The 22,160-nt window shown below is 40.0% G+C and overlaps 1 protein-coding gene across 2 annotated transcripts in view; it reads left to right on the forward strand.

Moving 5' to 3' along the window:
* Positions 1–19,500, forward strand: part of PAX3 (paired box 3) — a 118,132-nt gene extending 98,632 nt beyond the window's left edge. For both annotated transcript variants that reach the window (XM_074963946.1, XM_074963947.1), the window contains exons 6-9: positions 5,087–5,252; positions 6,359–6,573; positions 17,240–17,486; positions 18,035–19,500. In XM_074963946.1, coding sequence (XP_074820047.1) covers positions 5,087–5,252; positions 6,359–6,573; positions 17,240–17,486; positions 18,035–18,069 — 663 coding nt within the window. In that variant the 3' untranslated portion in view covers positions 18,070–19,500. The remainder of the gene's footprint in view (positions 1–5,086; positions 5,253–6,358; positions 6,574–17,239; positions 17,487–18,034) is intronic.
* The last annotated feature ends 2,660 nt before the right edge of the window (positions 19,501–22,160 follow it).

A 22,160-nucleotide genomic window follows, 5' to 3' on the forward strand; every position in this document is an offset into this window, starting at 1 on the left:
CAGGCCTTATGATTAAAATGTTCAGTGGCCTTTGTCCAACATATCTAAAAGATCACCTAAAGCTCTGGGATAAAGACCATGGCTGACCTCAGGCACAATGGAACTCTCTACAACAAGGATAAAGCTTGTCTGACGGAGAGAAAGAGCTTTCTCTGGGGTCAGTCCAGAACTGGAACAAACTCCCACAACTCTCACCAAACCTTCTGTTCCAAATGGAAGGCACCTTTCTTCGACCTGCATTCTCTAATAGAAACACAGAACAGTGTGTATATTTAGTACAGAAATTGAAAAAGAACAAAACCTAAACTGCACACACAATCCCCCCCAACCCCCAAGGGAGGAGAGGATGAGGGGAAAAACAAACCACAAGAGAGACATTTATCATATTGCTTAACATAATACTGGAAGAAGGTCAGATGCTACGGAGTTGAGAGCAATAGAAGAACCAATATGGAATAGAAGAAAACTATTCTAGGATCTTTCTTCTTCCCTTTCCTCTATAAAATTGAGTTGATACCCACCTCACAGTGGTGTTGTGGAGCTCAATTAATGTTTATAAAACATGTTAAGATCTTCAGATAACCTGGTGACCTGAGGAAGGGAGAGAGTTGTGCATAAGGCACTGGTTAGTGAATGATTGAGGGGAGGGTGTCAGTCATAGCATGTGTATAGGCGATGCTGCTGCCCACTGCCTCCTCAGCCCCACTTCTCTTTTCCCGTCACCATTTGGCCCCTCTGTCTTTTCCTTCCATGCTTCCTCCGTGGCTCCTCTTCAGAGCTACCTCACTCCATCTTCTCCCTCTTGGATCCATTTCTCCTCCACAAGGTGCCACATCCGCTTTATGCAGCTATAGGGGCAACAAAAAGTAAATGTTTTATTGTGGGACTGATGAGGTAATTAAAGGGGTTCAGAAGAGGGTGAATAAATATGTGACTCTGGAGGAAGAGAAGGTTGGGGGAAAGAAATTGGCCAGGGCTTAGGCAGTCTGGAGGATAGGAAGAAGAGTCCAAAACTGGTGGATCTGGGTCTTCCCCAACTATTATTCACCAAATAATCCTCTTTATCCATTGACTCCTTGCCTGTTCAAGGAGGCCCCAGCAATAACACTATGGCCTTTGGTTTGTTCAAGAAGGGGAAGCACCAGCAGAAATAAGGAGGGGTGCCTGCAGGTGGAAAAGAGGTTCCATCAGTCCCCCTAGCCAAAATATCAGTCCAGTGCTGTGTGACACTGCGAAACTGGGAAAGATACACCAAAGCACTCAACTCCGGCAAAAGAAGGATCTAGATGGGGCCAATTCTCATTATACAGTGGCACAGCCACACAATTTTGAAGTCAAATGGCTCAGTGTATTCTCAGAGTGATGCCTGTGGAGCAGCATATGTGGGACAGACAGAGGGCATGATGACCCAAACCTATCCAAATGCTATTATGTCCCTTAGAATGCAGGACACTTGAGAGGTGCAGCACAGTAGTGTCTTTTAGACATTGTACAGCATTATGTTTTCTGGCCACAAATAATGTCACTCCTAGAAAGCTGATCTGTATTATTTAGATTGGTGGTTCCCAAACTGGTCTGTAGAGCACTTGCTGGCAGTCAGTGATGAGCTGGCTGGTCACATGGGTCTAATTCTGCTCCTTGTTACCACCAGCTAAATTATATTTAAAAATAGCTAAACATAAATTAGACATTGTCCTAATATTAATTTTCCATGGAGTAATTGGTGCAGTTGCTGCAGGACTAGTATGTGATTGTGAGTGAGAAGGCATAATTGTAAATGGGAGGGTAAACAGCAGTGAGATAATCCTCTTAAGATGTGGTCCACACTTAAAGTTTGAGGGTCTCTGATCCAGAAGTTGGGCCAGAGTCTCACCTGGTATAAATCAGTGTAGCTTCATGGAAGGCAGACCAGCCCTGGCCCGTTACATTTAGGATTATTTTTTTTAACCATAAAAGAGAACTGTGTTTGTCATAACTCATAACATACAAGGTATTTCTGACTAAGTAACAAGATCCTGCTTTTTATTTCTCGCTGGTATTCCACTGTAAGTAGGTCATGGAGAACTTGGAATGTGAACTGAAGATGGTTTGTCTGGAATTACTGTGTTTATTGAAGAAAAGAAGATTTCTAGATAAGATATGCATAGCTAATCCTAAATAATAGCTGGCTTGTGTCTCACATTGGAAACAAATTTCAAGAACGGTTCTATGTGAAATTATGATCCAGAGCAATGGAGTCTTAGGGTGAGGTGCTACATGCATACGAGAGTGCATTAAAAGCTGCTAGGAAGGACTGATTTAATTTGTGTACAAAGGTCTGTGGAGTTCACATTACATGTTTAAAGTTCTATTCTATATAGGTTATTGTACTGCCTTCATCACTATAGCATCTGAGTACCTTCCAAGAGTGCATTAAATGGCATGAATAACATCTGTCATGTTAGGCACTTAAATCCATATTTAAGCATCTAAATAAGGGGGAATTGTAGGTGCTCATGAGACTTATTTAGTTGTAACCATATCGATATAGGTATCTAATTTTAATCACCCAAGTCTGAAAATAGTAGGTTAAATGACTTGGCAGAGGAGGAAGTGCCTGAGATGGAGTTGGAGTGTACGAGTTCTTGATTCTCAGTCCTGTATTCAGGCCACTAGATCAAGTAATGTTCTGCCGTGGACTTATTTCATTGCCATGAAGATTGACTTGTGTGGTAAATATTGAGCTTTTAGCTTCTTTTCAAATGCAAAATACATTAGAATTAGTAGGGGAAGCAAAAGTGGATGGGAACCTGGGAGGCAGTGACCATGAGATGGTCAAGTTCAGGATCCTGACACAAGGAAGAAAGGAAAGCAGCAGAATACGGACCCTGGACTTCAGAAAAGGAGACTTTGACTCCCTCAGGGAACTGATGGGCAAGATCCCCTGGGAGAATAACATGAGGGGGAAAGGAGTCCAGGAGAGCTGGCTGTATTTTAAAGAATCTTTATTGAGGTTACAGGGACAAACCATCCCGATGTGTAGAAAGAATAGTAAATATGGCAGGCGACCAGCTTGGCTTAACAGTGAAATCCTTGCTGATCTTAAAGACAAAAAAGAAGCTTACAAGAAGTGGAAGATTGGACAAATGACGAGGGATGAGTATAAAAATATTGCTTGGGCATGCAGAAGTGAAATCAGGAAGGCCAAATCACACCTGGAATTGCAGCTAGCAAGAGATGTTAAGAATAACAAGAAGGGTTTCTTCAGGTATGTTAGCAACAAGAAGAAAGTCAAGGAAAGTGTGGGCCCCTTACTGAATGAGGGAGGCAACCTAGTGACAGAGGATGTGGAAAAAGCTAATGTACTCAATGCTTTTTTTGCCTCTGTCTTCACGAACAAGGTCAGCTCCCAGACTACTGCACTGGGCACCACAGCATGGGGAGGAGGTGACCAGCCCTCTGTGGAGAAAGAAGTGGTTCGGGACTATTTAGAAAAGCTGGACGTGCACAAGTCCATGGGGCTGGATGCGTTGCATCTGAGAGTGGTAAAGGAGTTAACAGATGTGATTGCAGAGCCATTGGCCATTATCTTTGAAAACTCAGGGCGATCGGGGGAAGTCCTGGAGACTGGAAAAAGGCTAATGTAGTGCCCATCTTTAAAAAAGGGAAGAAGGAGGATCCTGGGAACTACAGGCCAGTGAGCCTCACCTCAGTCCCTGGAAAAATCATGGAGCAGGTCCTCAAGGAATCAATTCTGAAGCACTTAGAGGAGAGGAAAGTGATCAGGAACAGTCAGCATGGATTCACCAAGGGCAAGTCATGCCTGACTAATCTAATTGCCTTCTATGATGAGATAACTGGTTCTGTGGATAAAGGGAAAGCAGTGGACGTGTTGTTCCTTGACGTTAGCAAAGCTTTTGACACTGTCTCCCACAGTATTCTTGCCAGCAAGTTAAAGAAGTATGGGCTGGATGAATGGACTATAAGGTGGATAGAAAGCTGGCTAGATTGTCGGGCTCAACGGGTAGTAATCAATGGTTCCATGTCTATTTGGCAGCCAGTATCAAGTGGAGTGCCCCAAGGGTCGGTCCTGGGGCCGGTTTTGTTCAATATCTTCATCAATGATCTGGAGGATGGTGTGGATTGTACCCTCAGCAAGTTTGCAGATTACACTAAACTGGGAGGAGAGGTAGATAGGATACAGAGGGACCTAGACAAATTGGAGGATTGGGCCAAAAGAAATCTGATGAGGTTCAACAAGGACAAGTGCAGGGTCCTGCACTTAGGATGGAAGAATCCCATGCACCGCTACAGACTAGGGACCAAATGGCTCGGCAGCAGTTCTGCAGAAAAGGACCTAGGGGTTACAGTGGATGAGAAGCTGGATATGAGTCAACAGTGTGCCCTTGTTGCCAAGAAGGCCAATGGCATTTTGGGATGTATAAGTAGGGGCATTGCCAGCAGATTGAGGGACGTGATCGTTCCCCTCTATTCGACATTGGTGAGGCCTCATCTGGAGTACTGTGTCCAGTTTTGGGCCCCACACTACAAGAAAGATGTGGAAAAATTGGAAAGAGTCCAGCAGAGGGCAACAAAAATGATTAGGGGACTGGAACACATGAGTTATGAGGAGAGGCTGAGGAAACTGGGGATGTTTAGTCTGCGGAAGAGAAGAATGAGGGGGGATTTGATAGCTGCTTTCAACTACCTGAAAGGGGGTTCCAAAGAGGATGGCTCTAGACCGTTTTCAGTGGTAGCTGATGACAGAACAAGGAGTAATGGTGTCAAGTTGAAGTGGGGGAGATTTAGGTTGGATATTAGGAAAAACTTTTTCACTAGGAGGGTGGTGAAACACTGGAATGCGTTACCTAGGGAGGTGGTGGAATCTCCTTCCTTAGAAGTTTTTAAGGTAGGCTTGACAAAGCCCTGGCTGGGATGATTTAATTGGGGATCGGTCCTGCTTTGAGCAGGGGGTTGGACTAGATGACCTCCTGAGGTCCCTTCCAACCCTGATATTCTATGGTTCTATGATTAAAAAGTACCGTTATTTCTAATGTGCCTATGTTAAATGTACAAAATCAAATGTACCTAATTAAAACATTTGTAGGTCTGGTTTAGTAACCGTCGTGCTAGATGGAGGAAACAGGCAGGGGCCAATCAACTGATGGCTTTCAACCACCTGATCCCAGGAGGATTCCCACCCACTGCCATGCCAACCCTGCCAACATACCAGCTATCTGAGCCCTCATATCAACCCACCTCCATACCACAAGGTACAGTATGGGACAGATGTTTCGTTTAAACAGCATTATTAGTGGTTTTCCATGTAAACTCACTTTAGAAACATTCTATTCTTCAAATTTTTAAAATGGTTCGGATGAATGTAGGCCTCAAGCCAGCAAAGCTCTGACATTGAACATGTGACTATTCCCATTGGCTTCACTAGCTCGTGGCCTGATTGCCTATGAATGGTGCCAGTGCCAGACTGACAGCCTTAGCTTGGAGACTGAAGTCCCCTGTCCCTGGGAGAGGTACAGCACTGGCAGGAGTAGTGCAAATGTCCCCATCCTCTCCTACCATTATGTCTCAACTCTGCCATGTCCCAGTGCATGGTGGAGGTTAGGTCGTCAATCACTATGTTCATTCAATCTTCACTATGTTCATTCAATTTGTTGCTAGTGACAACTGGAAATTTTTGTGCCTGACATGTGTCCAGTAGGAATTGGACTGAAATAACCAACCACTTCACACGTACTGAATAAACTTAGATACAGGCTACTCCTGATTTTGATCTTTCAAAGGCAAAACCTGGTTGATGGGGTATTATGAAACCAGTTGCCTGCCTCCCACAGCTTTGTCTATTATAGAAGTGGGAAAAATCTGCAACTTTTTATCTAAGCCTCCTACCTACTAAACTTCAGTGATTTGGGTAAAATGAGATCTGGATCCAAACCAGTGGTGGATAGTTTTGCCAAACCAAAATCTGACTAGGGAAATTTTGCAAACCCCACAACTTGTCTGATCACTGGTCACTACCAACCTGGGCTGAATTTCTACTGATGAACTGGAGAGGAAAGAATATATCCTGTCCATTAGAAGAGCATATGCCCATTATGCATCATGTGAGAATCACATCGGCATGTAACTTTCACAATGTGTCATGTAGGTCTGACGGAGGCTTATGTCATCCTTTGTTTCATGTGGTTTTTTTCCTCCTGGCCAGTTAAATATTGAGTAATGTTAAATATTCACCTTTGGTTTAGCTAATATTTACCTGCAAGTCCTGATCAGTTCTTCTCAGTGTTGAACTTTACACAGTGAATTTGTTATGTCAGAAACCTATGAGGAAAATATATAAATGTGTTCCTTTCCCTTCTAGCTGTGTCTGATCCAAGCAGTACAGTCCATAGACCTCAGCCGCTTCCTCCAAGCACTGTACACCAAAGCAGCCTCCCTTCAAATCCAGAGAGCAGCTCGGCGTATTGCCTACCCAGCACCAGGCATGGATTTTCCAGCTATACAGACAGCTTTGTGCCTCCATCCGGGCCCTCAAATCCCATGAACCCTGCCATTGGCAATGGCCTTTCACCTCAGGTCAGTCCTGTGTTTTCAGACAGAGGATTTGCTGTATACCAGAACCAAAGAGTCTATTCCCCGAGGCCATGCTATAATGAATTGCCAAATTTAAACCATAATGTATTCTTTATACAAGCCACATGATTTCAGTTTGCTAGCTTCCTTTTTTTCCCTACTCGCTGCATCAAAACTCTTAGCTTATATTTAATTTCATGTGATTTATAAAGTAATTGTGCACATTTCATGTTTACATTCAGTTGTCAAGCATTTGTAATGTGCCACTATTTTCCTTGAGATCCATTCCTGGGCAAAGAAAGTTCAGCAAGGTGATCTTGTCTTGTCTAATCAGCTTTTATGAATACACTGCCTTTTAAAGAGACTATAGGGGTTTCACAAAATGGCCCTCGAAGTATCAGAGAAGTTATAGTGGGAGAGGTGCAGCTGATGAGCAGTACACATTGGGATGAGCTATAATCAAGTTATAAATACATAAATTAGGAGACTTACCATTCTTGGGAAATATATAAATGCTCAAATGCCATAATTGTTTTTCTAATTTGCATGAGCTTTTCTTAGGAGATCATGTTAATAAATTGCCTTGATAATTGAGTGTCAAAAGGTTGGTTAAATTTCCTACAAGTGGCATCTGTCTGCAGTTGACATTAGCAATTGCTTAAATATACAGTAGTTTAGTTTATTAGTGTGAGCTTTGCCCAGGTGTTTGGAAGAGCTGTCCACTAAATTCTGAGAAATGTCACAAAGGGGATGCAATCTATAATTACAATCAGGAATCTCTTCAGGGCTGAGAGTGAGAGTTTTAACAGCTTTATCGGCTTTCTACCCTTTTTTCCTCTCAGTGGTTAGAAAAACAGAGAGAAGCTCAGAATGACACAAATGAAAAGTGAAAAGACAATTATACTCAATTACACACTAATCACTGACTATCACCACTGCCTAAGCAGTAAGAGGGCATTCTAATAGGCAGAAAATGAGATTTTAATGGCACAAAGGGTGGCCAAAATAACGACTCATATATCTTTGCCTCCTTCGTTTTCTTCAACTTGTGGTTTGCATCTCGGGAATACAGTTCCCGGTTCCTGCATAACGGTGATAACTCTGTGCAGCTGAAAAGTTCAAAGGCATCGGAGTTGAAAAGAATGAATAGCAAAGGCAATGAAATAAACATTTTTGCCTAAAGGCAAAAGTTCATAAACCCTTTTTTGTAACAGTAAATGTAATTAAGTTTCATAGATTCCTATAGCACATAGTGGAATACAAAACTTTATGGCTTTAAACCTCAGTAGAAAAATACCAACATAAAAACAAACGGATGTACTTCCAACAAGACTTTAATGAATTTTGTTTTGAAGAATTCTAATTTCTAAATGCAATCTCCAACAAAAGGCATGACATTATATTAGTGGTTTCATTCTTTTAAATGACCAGATTCATAGTATGCAAGGCTTCCATAATTTAGACATAAAAATCTTTCCAGGGTTCAGAGTTAATCCATCAGAGGCCGTTTTCAACATCATTTTCAGTGTAAGTCAGTTCTAGCTATCGAGAAGTGTTATTTTTTTCTTTCAAAAAGCTTTTATTCACTGTGATTCACTGTAAAGCGAGATCATTACCAAAAGGAATTGGTGGGACAAGTTTTCACACTCAATATCTTATTGTGACCATGTATAATCAAAAGGAGATCTTAAAACTGATAAGACAGACACAAATTATTTATTGTGATCTCCAATTCTTGGAACCCAGCCATGATTCAGCAGTCAGAATTGTCTTCATATTATGAAAGTTGGTCTGTGCTCCTTAGCATTCCCCTACCTTCCCCTATCCCAGTGCTTAGAATTTCTGCTTTGCACCTTTACCATGGGCCGTAGAGGGAAGTTGGTAATAGAAAAGAGTGCTGATGTAATTTGTTCATCACTTAAACATACTCAGTCACATCCATTAAAATGGAGAGAGCTTTTGGAAGTTTATTGGCCTCAGTATGAAAATGTTTCAAGTTAAACAAATGCTGAAGAAGACCCTCAGACAGCATGGCAAAAATGTTTAGACAGAGCTGGCCTTTGGGCCGTGTTAAATTCATGGCTCTGGGACCTCCAGATTTAGGAACCTAAAGATGTAAGGAGAAGCTGAGCCCTCATGTTTTCATAAGTAAATCTCTATCCCTTTTGCTGGCCAGAATAACCTTGAAGATATAAATTGCCCTAAACCAATTGCTGGGGTTGAAATGAACAAGCAGCTGGGTTCCACTTCTGCAGCAGGAGGCTCAAGGGGATGCCAGACACACACTTTTAATGTATAAATGTCAGTTAAATTGGGGGTGGGGGTGTCCCAAATAATTATTTTGCCAATCCTCCCCCAAAACCTTGGTTCAACCCTCCACAGAGTTCTATGCTCCTGGTGGACAGGAAATAGTCATGACTGGAGTGAGATGGCAATAAAAATTGTTTCTCAGGCCTGTCCAAAAATTCTAAAGCCAATTCTGCATTTAGGATTTTATCAAAGAAAAGGTAATGGGAATTTTTCCAGGGAGACACAAGCCCTAAGTTGGTAGAGCTGGGAGTGGGAAAAGATTTATAGTGAGAAATCAAGAGCTTCTTTCCTTGCTGGGGGATTTTGACCCTACTGAATCTGTGTAGTATGTATGAGTGTGAGCCAGTAAAATGACACCTATGACTGTCTCCCTTTAGCAAGCACCACAGAAAAACTATTTACAAAACACAAGCTGAATTTATGGTGAATTATTCAAGGAAGAAGAAAAAAATTACACTACCCTCTGGAGATCCTTTGTGGTAAATAGAGCCCAGTGATGGATACAGCAAAGACTGATATTAAGATTCACAGGACCTGATTCTCAGATGATGTAAAACACCATACCTCCATTGACTTCAGTTTATACCAGGCGAGACTCTGGCCCACAATTCTCTGAAAGCATTTTATTTTGATGCAGGGTATTCGATTTCTATTTTTGCTCCTGAGCCTACTGACAATTAAGTTTCTGGTTTAAGACAAATATTGTAGTCAAATTGAGATCAAAGGGGGAAACATTGCAAGAGGTGCTACGGTGCTATAGTTTTGTTATTGTTTGTTCATTTTCTCACTGTACTAACAAACTTTAATCAGAAGCTTGTATGTGTCGGCATATTTTTGGGGGAAAGGCGAAAGGATGGAATGTCAGCATCCAATACACCTGGCTTCCTGTGCTAGTGATTCTCTGGAAAATATGATAAAGGTTTGTGTGTGCAAGTTTAAAACAAAGAGAGGAGTGGGAAGTCCTAACTGTCTTCCTAGCATTCAGCACTTTCAGAACAAAGAGATGGTCTGCAGATCTCATCAGGGTGATTGAGTATTGGTCTGCTAAGTCTGTTTTACCCATTATTACCTGGCTGTGGTGAGAAATCCTCTGTGTTATAGACTTACAAAGGGTTGATCTTTATAGAAACAAGACAGTGATTAATAGCTCAGGGAACTGGTGTTAACTATTGTCCTTGTTTGCATTTTAGAAAAAAATCCATCTCTGCCAGTGAACTGGAGCTTTTTAAGTATAATGTCAGAATTGAGATTATTAGTGTGTAATGTATGTAAATTGCATATTTTGTGTTGGCTATGCCTATTATCAGCTTCTTGGTTTTCATGCATATATTTATTGGAATATTGTAGTTCCCTTTCAAATTAAATTTCAGTTGCTCAGTGCATTTTCTTTTGACAAACATTTGTTAATCCTGAAATTTATTAGGGAGTAGCATCTAAGTGTTAATGCATGTGTACAGAACTCAAGACGTTTTCTGATTTGGCATGTCATTTTCAGATCATGGCATTAACAATTACCTCAGATTCTTCAGATGCAAGGCAATGACTCTTTGTCAAAACATGTTTCTTTCAATTGAAGGTGTATGGTCTTACTACAGATCTGATTATTACAAAGATAGGATTTCATCATTTTAAATTTTTTTATATAAGTTGAGGAGAAAAATCTCTTTCAGTGTGGCATGGGAATCCCTTGACCTTTTCTTGTTCTCTTTATAAATGTAAAGGCAGTAAAGTTTACCCAGATCCATGTGGTTCAGGCAGTTCCTGTTTCTAAAGAGCGCTATTTCAGAATCTATTTGGGCTCAGATCCAGACACAAGAATATTTTTATTGTTGTTCATCAGGCCACTCCTTTTCTACATTTACAAATCCGCATAGGTTACAAAGCCTTAAATACCCACTGTTAAAAGCTTTTACCACTAAGAACCTGAAGAGCAGGTGGTTGTAACCTGTTTTCTGATGGATATATTTTTTCACCCCATCCACCCTAGAAAATCACTAAACCCTCACTTCCCAAAAGTGGGTCACAGTAATAGAATTGGAGACTGTATGCGGTGTCCTTTTATGGTGGTGAATGCATGGGCTGTGTTAGTTGCACAGTTGCATTAGAAGGCACAGCGCCCTCCAGCATACTTATCAGTTCTCACACTTTAACAGGCACTCAGCAATATTCTGAAGTAAAACTACAACCTTTCCCTTGAACAGCATTGAACATTAGAGCTGTTTCACAGCTTCTTCTTGGAATGTCCAAACATTTCGTTGTCTGAACCAGATAATTATTCTGTAGCCCTTTCACTGAGGCAGGTTCATGGTGCTCTCTTGGATGACTGTGTTCTGTATGAGTGCACTTGGTTTTTATCAGCTCAAGACATGTCAGCTATTGAATTATGTCCTTTCAGTGAGAAGAAAGACGCACTCATGATGCTTTATTAAATTCTGTTTTTTATAGGAAAACTCAAGAGCAAATAGTTGAAAACTTGCACTGCCTCATTAAAAATGAAATAAATAAAAACAATGGGTTCCTTTACTATGCATAATTGCTGTAATAATATTGTTCTACATCTGGCTGCCCACAGAAATACATTTTTCGTGTTGGATCAGTCTAGGAGAGCCTACACCAATCAAAAGCTCATGATGTACGTCAAAAGTGGTCTTAGCTTTGAGCATTGTTCAACTGGCATGAACCAGAAGTCCTGGATTTCTTAACTAGGGAGGCAGTTTGTTCACATTGTGTAACTTGCCTGAGCATGAGTTTCCTGAGAAAAAACATAGATGTAACTAATGATGTTAAGCACATGGGATTTTGTGTTGATTTCATCATTCCATTTTCTTAGTTTGGTGGAAACAACTGAAATTTTGTGGTCTCATAATTACTATCAGACAAGCATAACATTGGCTTAAATTTTCAAAAGTGCTTACTGACTTTGGATGCTTTCACTTGTGGATGCCTAACTTAAGATACCTTTGAGAGGACCTGATTGTTAGAGGGGAAGTGCTCATCATTTCTGAAAATTAGGTCTCCTGAAAGTGTTATAAGCTGACCACCTGTAAACTGAAGTCCCCAAAATCACTGGTCATGTCCGAAAATTTAAGCCAGCATTATTCTTGTGTCTCAGTAACCATGAGATAATCAAATTGTAGAAAAGGAACTACAACAAAATATACTGACACTGAAATGGAGAAATAAGATGTGACAATTTTCATCATGTGACTGGCCCTCAAACAATATTATATAAGATTCATTTTTGGTTGTGAACATTCCTACAACTCATCACTCACTTTATTTGGGCCATATAGTAAGAGATTATTCACCTCAGAAGCTTTTGATGCTCTTAATCTCTACAATTTAAAACTCTCATGATTTTCTGTATGCTAAACATATCTCTGCCACACAGTGGGCTGAAATTTTTTGCACAAAATGTTTTTCAGATGAAAAATAGATTACTTACCACAAAACAGGACTTTTCACAAAAAATTAACATCTTCAAACTTTTCTGATGTTCAGTAACTAATGTGGAATATTTTAATCAATAATTTAATCAAATTGTATCAAAATCATTTCTGAACATTTTTATTTACCAAGAACATGGTTTTCTGTAAATGAAATGTTTGATGATTTTAAACAATTTCAATAAAAATTCTATTAACAACTGATAAAAATGTCATGAAAACTTTTGCAACTCCTTCCCCCGCCCAAAAAACCCCCAACAACCAGAAAATAGGTCTGTTTTGAATTCTGTGAAAAAGAAACAATTTAAATATTTCCCACAAAACTTATTCCCCTCCCTTCTCCTCCCATGATATCTGCCATTTAGGTTAGACTCTGTCTCATATATGTGTCTGGCTGAAAGTGATTCTGATCGATCAAAACAAATTTGATCCAGATTTTACATCCAGATTTTTTAAATGTTACCTGAGTTGTTTGGTGCATTAAAAATCTCACTCTTTAAAATGTGCTCTTTTTTGGTGTGATATTTTGATTCTCAGAGATTTTCTGCAGTGAAGCGTTAACAGCAGGTAATGTCATTCATCTTAGAAGCAGTTTGAAATTTTCTGTGTTAGTGATGAATGAGGGTATCTGACCCACATCTGTTTTACATTAGAATGGAACATTGCCCTGACATCGTTAGGAGCATTTGTCAAGATTCCCTGGACAGAGCTTCTGTAAATTACATGCTGCAAATGTGTCAGGGTCAGATAAGAGGATATCATTAACTCCACTAAAGTTTACTCATGATTCTGTCAGCTCAACTTAATATGTTAACTGCCAACAATTTTCCTTGAGCTGTTTCATTAAATCTTTCGTTTAGAGAAGGGTGAAAAAAATGTATCACTGTACCCAAAAATATTACTCATGTTCTTTTCTCATAAATCATATTAATTGCAGTTATGGTCACAAAGCATATTAAATGCAGGCATGCGTAAATGAATTAAAACACATGAGAATTTTATTATGCCTATGGTGGGTCCACCTACTAAAATACCAACCACATTAACTGGCATAATGTTTCATTTAAATGGAATAAGCTTTATCTCAGTTTAATGGGCTTTATTTTGTTGATAATAGATACATTTTATGTAATAGCTGATAATGGACCCAGTGTTGCCGACATACTTTTAAGGCTTTTATCAGCCACTTCTGCTTATACATACTGGGGCATGACCTCAACTGGTGTGATTCTCTGTTGACTTCAGTGCAACTACACTCATTCCCACCAGCAGAGATTTTGTTGTAAAAAAGTGGAGGGGTTTTTTTTGTTTTGTTTTTTTGTTTTTGGTTTGAGGAAGGGTGGTGGAAATTGCTCAGTAAAATGTTTCTGTCTGTTGTCCTTGTTGCAGTTCACTATATTTATTAGAAAGCAATTTTGTCTGGAAACAAGATTGAATTTAGAGATACATAGTCTTACAATATTCATAGTCTGTAGACAATTATATTCTATTTTATTATATTAACTGAAAGGATATTTATCAGTTCAAGGGTACTCCCTGTATTCCTTATCAAGCCAAACTTGAAATCACATGCCACATAGAAAACACTTGTTTTTTATTGTTCTACTTTAATCATGAACAAAATGTAGCATGTGGCCAAAACCTTAAGACTTGATTTTTGACCTCATTAAAATTCAACATGAATAAGAACTGCAGCATTTGGCTCTAAAGACATAGGGCCTAAGCCAACACTCATTTAAGTCAATGAGAATCTTTTTATTGACTTTAATGGGAGCTGAATCTAGCCCATAATGAATATGTATATAATTTTGGTTTTACACATTCAGGGCCAGACCCATTGTTGGAGTAAATCTGCATAGCTCCATTTACCTTTGGGAGGGGGAAGAGCGGGGGATTCTGGTGGTTTATATCAGTGGAGGTTCTCACCTTCAGCACCCAGATCTGGAAGTAATAGAGTGCCTCCTGTGAGGTGCTGAGCACCATCTACTTCATGGAGGGCAGTAGAAGTTGCAGCTTGCAGGATTGGACCTTTAATGACTTTCTAATTGATTAGGTGAAAGTCATTCATGCCCTTCCTGTAACTCCTCGCATGGGTGATAAGGTCATGACACATACCATAAGAGAGACTTCTGCCTTTAGGCTACTTCCCTTATAGCTTTCAAACAGACATGACCAAAAATCTAATTATTTAGATGCTAATCAACTGCAGTATGATTCCTAAGGCTTCTGAAGAAGACATTTCTGAGAAGACAATTACTGTTCAAAATCAAAATTTTCAGCCTTGAAAATATAGTGCTGTCACTCTTGTCAAGATGGTTAAAGGCATCTGATTTATTAAGTGCATCTGCACTTGATTAGAGATGACTGACAACTTGAGTTAATCTATGGTAAATTTTGAATGAGATCCCATCTAATACCAGTACATTTCAACTTTCAGTGGCTACATGGCTGGCAAAAGGGTAAACCTTCTAAAGGTGGGCCTGAACTAAAACACCAGATAGAAAGCACACCTGAAGTTTAGAATCTGATCCAGATCCCCATTTAAAGCTTGCTCCCTAGTGCTATAATGGGTCACACCAAAACCCTGGATCAAAACACTCCCAAACTTTGGGTTGTTCATAATTTGCATCTACATCCAAATGTATCTTGAGCCCCTTTCTATTGAGAACAGAAGTAGAAAAAGTCAGAATTATTTTAAGAAGTAGCTTAAGGTGATGGGCATAAACATGTTCACCCAAACAGCTCTAAGGGTCCTTGCTCAGGCAGCCAGCACATCCCTCGGCCCATGCCGCTTCCCGCAGTCCCCATTGGTCTGGAACGGTGAACCGCGGCCAGTGGGAGCTGTGATCGGCCAAACCTTCAGACGCTGCAGGTAAACAAACCATCCTGGCCCGCCAGCGGATTTCCCTGATGGGCCGTGTGCCAAAGGTTGCCGATCCCTGGTCTACTCTACAGTTGCTATTGCAGCACAGCTTTGATGGTAGTTAGGTTGATAGAAGAATTTTTCCATCCATGTTGCTGCAGCTATACTGCAGGTTAGGTCATCCTAATCCCATCATGCAGGGCATGAATTTTTCACAGCCCTGAGCAACATAGCTAGGTTGGTCTAATTTTTAAGTGTAGATCAGGCCTAAATGTGCTAGCAGAAGGGAGCAGTTCTCAGAGCTGTGCTTGTCTTTACCATATGCTGTGAAAATACAGAAGTCTTTTGAAAAGAAACATACATCAAGCTATAGTACAAGGAAGAGATTTGCAGAAATAAGGGATTTAGCAGGACAAGTACAATTAATTTGTGCTCCTAAATCACTTAGGTGCTCTTGACCTTCCATAGAAAAGTCCAGCCAGAGGATAGAATTTTTAGAGGCAAGCAAGTAGATGTTTTCAAGCAATCTAAAGTCTTTTTTTTTTTTAACTGATTCTGACTTACTGGTTAATTTCTTAACTACATTTATCTATAAGAAGTTACAAGAGTCATTGGAGGCTTGAAGCCAAGCTAGATAGAGGGCACTACTGTTGTTCTTTAGAGAGGAGTGAATTGGCTAGGGAGTTTGTGGCATGACTCTAACAGCAAGCACTGTAATCTTTTTCTTCTATCAGAGGCGATGCCATGTTAGTCTGTATCCACAAAAACAACTAGGTATCTGGTGGCACCTTAAAGACTAACAGATTTATTTGGGCCTAAGCTTTTGTGGGTAAAAAACCCACTTCTTCTAGTATTCTTTTCAGGCAAGCACATGCTTCATACCAGCGACATAAGAGTTATGGACACTCTGCCCCTAGCCAGTAGACAAACGTGTTTTTGGGTGCTAGGATCTTTCTCTGGCTCTGCATTTGGAGGGCTGCCTATAGTATGTAGTGAACACATTGAACTGAAATTCGTTTTTGAAGCTGAACAAATGTTAATCAATAAGTTTTGGGGGGGGGCAGGGATCATTTGGTTGTTGTGTGTTTGTACAGCACCTAAACAGTGGGGTCCTGGTCCATGCCTGGGGCTTTGAGGCAAATCTAAATAATAATAAACTATTTTGCCCCATTGTTTGGTCAGCCCTAGAGTTTAGTTCCTGTTGGGAACTTTTCATCAATATAATTACAGATTATTTCCCCCCACTCTTCTAAAGCAAAAATACATATTTGATGAAAACAAGTTTACAATGACAACGTGGGGGGAAAAAAGAAGAAAAAATAATTTATATAAAGATAGGATATCTAGGAAAAAACAGTCCCATTAGAAAAGAGGAGCTGTTTATATGGTCAAGTTGACTAGAACAGTCGGTGGGCTCTATTTCATGTAGTACTCCATTTCAAAGCTCCTATGTTATAGTTTAAGAGCCTCAACATCGGAACCTAAGATATCCCTAATTAATTTAGCATTTTTAAATTGGCCATATAAATACCTCACTCTTTTCTAATGTGGCTACTTTGATCATTATTTCTGTTCTGGCTGCACTGTTCTTTATCAAGAATATACAATGGCTTGGGTTGGAGAATAAAGCATGATGAAGATTTTGTGTTTGGGGAACAGCATCATAAGAAAACTTGGGCTGTGGCTGATGATCTATTTTCTCTTTTTTTTTTTATCATCATCGAGTCCCCAATGAATAAACATCCGTAGGAATTCCAGCTGTGACATGTGATCAGACATTTTAAGAGCATAAAAGCTGTTTTGTTTTGTTTTTATCCCACCTACATGCCTGTTCATTATTTTTTCTGGAATGCCAGCCATAAGTTACTATTTAGATGCATGATGTAACCCTTTTTCCTCTTTGAATTAGGAACCCGAAGTGCAGTTAAATACCAAGTAATAGATATCATGGGAAATTAAATAACAGACACTAGTTGTTCTTGCAGCTCTATATGAAATACAGTTCTTCATGCATTTTAACCTTTATTTGTTACTATACGTTTTATTTTAGGTAATGGGCCTCCTGACTAACCATGGTGGTGTACCTCACCAGCCCCAAACTGATTATGCCCTCTCACCTTTAACTGGGGGCCTAGAACCAACCACTACTGTATCAGCCAGCTGCAGTCAGAGACTAGATCATATGAAAAGTTTAGATAGTCTGCCTACATCACAGTCCTACTGCCCACCAACTTACAGCACCACAGGTTACAGTATGGACCCTGTCACAGGATACCAGTATGGACAATATGGACAAAGTGAGTACTAGCTGGATATTTATGTTGTGTAATGACTGGGTCATATCATTAGTAAGGTAACTATCTAGCTACAGTATATTTTTCTTCTTGTAACAAAGGAAATGGGGAGGATTGATTCTAACCTATGAGTTTTCCTTCTCTTCATAATAGAACGATGTTTGCTGCTAAGATAACTGATTGTTCAAGCAAGATTTCTGCTGCATAATTATTTTCTTAAGTGATGTCAACAACATCTTGATGTTATTAATTGTTGAGACATGAAACCTGATTGCCATTAGGTAAAACATAAGGGTTCTCCAAAATGAAATAACCACTGGCATTCCAGTATTAGAAACACATGTTTTTAATGAGGTCAGCTCAAGAATCATTATAGTATATACTCCCAGATACATAGAGTTTTGTCAAACTTGTCCTAGGAATAAAAATATTAGTCTCTTTCCTTTGATATATTTGTATTAAATATGACAATGTCAACCTGTAGTTGACATTGCCCCTTGCTGTGAGGTTGTCACAGCATGACTTAAAAAGCTTCTTTTGCTTTCTTACAGGTGCCTTTCATTATCTGAAGCCAGATATTGCATAAATGAACTGTCCACTTCAAGTTAAAGCTTGTCTTGTTTCTGGTCTCACTCCAGTGCTTGGATGGGAGGGATCTTCCCACCAAAATGCAACCCAAGCTGGGGCAATCACAATAGAGATACAGGATCATTATGTTCTTTTCTCCAGTCATTGCTTTCGATAGACATTTGGACTTGTTGGACATAACAGTTCAGAAGACAAAGACCAAGAGCAATAAAAAATAAACAAATAAATAAATACAACACAGTTCAGCGTGGGCAGGTATAAAAATGCTGAAGTATTTAAAATCACTGACTGACAAAACATTCCATTTTTATGTTGCTGAAAAAGCATGCATTGATTTGGACAAACAAAATATTCTAAAACTTAATAGTTGAGCTCTGCAAACTCAGACTCTTGACATCTGATGCTGACTTTATTCTAACTTTAAAACTGCTCAGTTTCTGAAGCATGAGCAGGAGAACATTTTGATTTTACACACTGGAAATTGACATCAAGAAGAAATGTCATGGTCTGTGGGAAGCTAGAATAGATGTAAAAGACTTCCAGAACAAGTTAATGGTTATCTTATCATTCTTTTGTAATCATGTTGTCAAGAAATGTCACATACAAGTTTTGCTTTACAATGAATGAGATACTGTGTAACGAAGAAAACAATTTGTGTGTGTGAAGTTTTCCTAATCCATGTTACATTCTGAAACAAACAAGGAAAAGGAAACAACAACAACAACAAAACAAAGTGACTTTGATTTCCATAACTGCCTAACAATGTGCAATACTATGTACCTCACACAAGCTTTGGGACCATCCAAAGTGATATAGATAGAACTATATTTTTGCAGGTACTTTTATTTTTGCAGTACATGTTTCATTATGATAAAATGCAGAAGTGGTGCAGTCCGCAGTATAACAGAATCTGGCTCACGAGACATGACCATTTTCAGGAAACAATACATTTGAAATGATTACGTTTACATTCTCTTTAGTGATGTACAGGACATGAACAGAGATGTCCCTGTATCTGACATGTACTTTTAAATTATACAGTGATAGCTAATATAGAAAAAATAATAATAGGAACCGAGGTTTACATAAGTTGTGTTGTGACATTTTAGAATGTCAATAAATTTGTGTTTTGAAATGTTAAGGGGAACAGGAAGATGGAAGGCAGTGTTATTTATTTCTCTTTATTCTTGGAACAATGAATGAGGTAGGACACATACATTCCTTTTAGCATTAAGGACTATGAAGTAGTGAGATAGTGAGACTAGGTATAGTACAGAGATTAGTTCACGCATTGGTCTGAAAAGGTGATGGAACAAAAGAAATATTATCTTTGTGTTGCAGCCTCTACCAACAACACATGTGTTGTAAAAAAAAAAGTCTTTCATGTAAAAAGTGCAGTAAATATTTACTATTTATAAGGAATAAACAGTTATGAAGACTTGCAAAGCACTGATTAACTTGTCCTAAACTGTGGTATTGTGCTAAATATATTGATACAATTTAACCTGGATATTGGGGGGGGGGGGGACATGTTATCTTCAATTCAAACTGTTTTTATTATATAAACACTGCACACATTTAAGACAGGGCTGGCCATAGGCAGCCTATGAGCCCTGCAGGCTGTTTGTATGACAGCCTCATTACTACACGATGCATTTTCATGTGGCATTCTGCAAAGTATGTATCCCATACTGCAGCAGGAAAGCATTGTGCTTCTGCCAGTCCTGGGTAAGGAAAGACAAGGAAGTGAACCTGTGTCTGGGGGGTAGGGATGTAGGGTGAGGGTTTGGGGATGGGGTGGGGGGTTCAGGTGTGGGGTAGGGGAGCCGCTCTCTTGGGATGGTTTCACAAAATGCAGAGTCTCAGTTTGTAATAGTTTTGCAGTCTACATGCAAAAATGTATGTTCCCCTAGAGAAGAATCAATCATTCTAATTCAATATTACATACAAGTAGAATCATAGAATATCAGGGTTGGAAGGGACCGCAGGAGGTTATCTAGTCCAACCCCCTGCTCAAAGCAGGACCAATCCCCAATTTTTGCCCCAGATCCATAAATGGCCCCCTCAAGGATTGAACTCACAACCCCGGGTTTAGCAGGCCAATGCTCAAACCACTGAGCTGTCCCTCCCTCCGAAGTAGATTGTAAATGCAGATTTTTTAATTGAAATGTCAAATGTATGATTTTCTTATTTATTTATCAAAAGGGTTGGTCAAAAAATAGAATTGCATTTTGGAAAAATGAATTTTTTACATTTCATTCAAAATTTTTCAAATTATTTAATGAATTTTTTTTAATGAAATGTAACATTATTTTTAAAATAGTATAGTCAGGGAAGTTCTTCCACGTTTTCATAATTTTTTTTTCTTTTACTTCTATTTCACTGGAAGGGGTGGGGCGATTTTAAAATAAATTGAAAAAACTCTGGTTATTCTATATGCCTGTGGGAAACAGTGGCTGTAATTACAGTGTTGTTCCTTCATATATGCTACCGTCGCAGATCATAGAATCATACAACTGGAAGGGACCTCAAGGGGTCTAGCTCAGTTGCCTGCACTCAAGGCAGGACTACGTATTATCTAGACCAGTGGTTCTCAAAGCCAGTCCGCCGCTTGTTCGGAGAAAGCCCCTGGCAGGCCGGACCGGCGTGTTTACCTGCCGCATCCGCAGGTTCGGCCGATTGCGGCTCCCACTGGCCGTGGTTAGCTGCTCCAGGGCAATGGGGGCTGCGGGAAGGGCGGCCAGCACATCCCTTGGCCCGCGCCACTTCCCGCAGCCCCCATTGGCCTGGAGCGGCGAACCGCGGCCAGTGGGAGCCGTGATCGGCTGAACCTGCGGACGCGGCAGGTAAACAAACCGGTCCGGCCCGCCAGCGGCTTTCCCTGAACAAGTGGCGAACTGGCTTTGAGAACCACTGATCTAGATCATCCCTGACAGGTATTTGTCTAACTTGCTCTTAAAAATCTCCAATGACGGAGATGCTACAGCCTTCCTAGGCAATTTATTTCAGTGCTTAACCACCCTGACAGTTAGAAATTTTTTCCAAATGTCCAACCTAAATCACCCTTGCTGTAATTTAAGCCCATTGCTTCTTGTCCTATCCTCAGAGGTTAAAGAGAACAATTTTTCTCCCTCTTCCTTGTAACAGCCTTTTATGTACTTGAAAACTGTTCTCATGTCCCCCTCAGTCTTCTCTTCTCCAGACCAAACAACCCCAGTTTTGTCAACCTTCCCTCATAGGTCATATTTTCTAGACCTTTAATAATTTTTGTTGCTCTTCTCTGGACTTTCTCCAATTTGTCCTTATCCTTCCTGAAATATGGCACCCAGAACTGGACACAATACTCCTGTTTCAGTATGTTTCAGTATGAAGTGAGCCGTAGCTCACGAAAGCTTATGCTCATATAAATTTGTTAGTCTCTAAGGTGCCACAAGTACTCCTTTTCTTTTTGTGAATAATCCTGTTGAGGCCTTATCAGCACAGAGTGGAGTGGAAGAATTACTTCTTGTGTCTTGCTTACAACACTCCTGCTTAAACATCCCAGAATGATGTTTGCTTTTTTTTGCAACAATGTTACACTGTTGACTCATATTTAGCTTCTGATCTGCTATGACCCCCAGATCCTTTTCCACAGTACTCCTTCCTAGGAAGTCATTTCTCAGTTTGTATGTGTGCAACTGATTGTTCCTTCCTAACTGGAGTACTTTGCATTTGTCCTAGTTGAATTTCATCCTATTTACTTCAGACCATTTCTCCAGGTTGTCCAGAGCATTCTGAATTTTAATCCTATCCTCCAAAGCACTTGCAGCTCCTCCCAGCTTGATAGCATCTGCACACTTTATAAGTGTACTCTCTATGCCATTATCTAAATCATTGATGAAGATATTGAACAGAACGTGACCCAGAACTGATCCTTGCGGGACCCCACTTGATCAACTTTTCCCCACAGGAAAAGCTTTTTCACTATGAAGGTGGTGAAACACTGGAATGCGTTACCTAGGGAGGTGGTGGAATCTCCTTCCCTAGAAGTTTTTAAGGTCAGGCTTGACAAAGCCCTGGCTGGGATGATTTAGTCGGGGATCGGTCCTG

Source organism: Natator depressus, chromosome 9 (assembly GCF_965152275.1).
Source record: "Natator depressus isolate rNatDep1 chromosome 9, rNatDep2.hap1, whole genome shotgun sequence".
Lineage (NCBI taxonomy): Eukaryota > Metazoa > Chordata > Testudines > Cheloniidae > Natator > Natator depressus.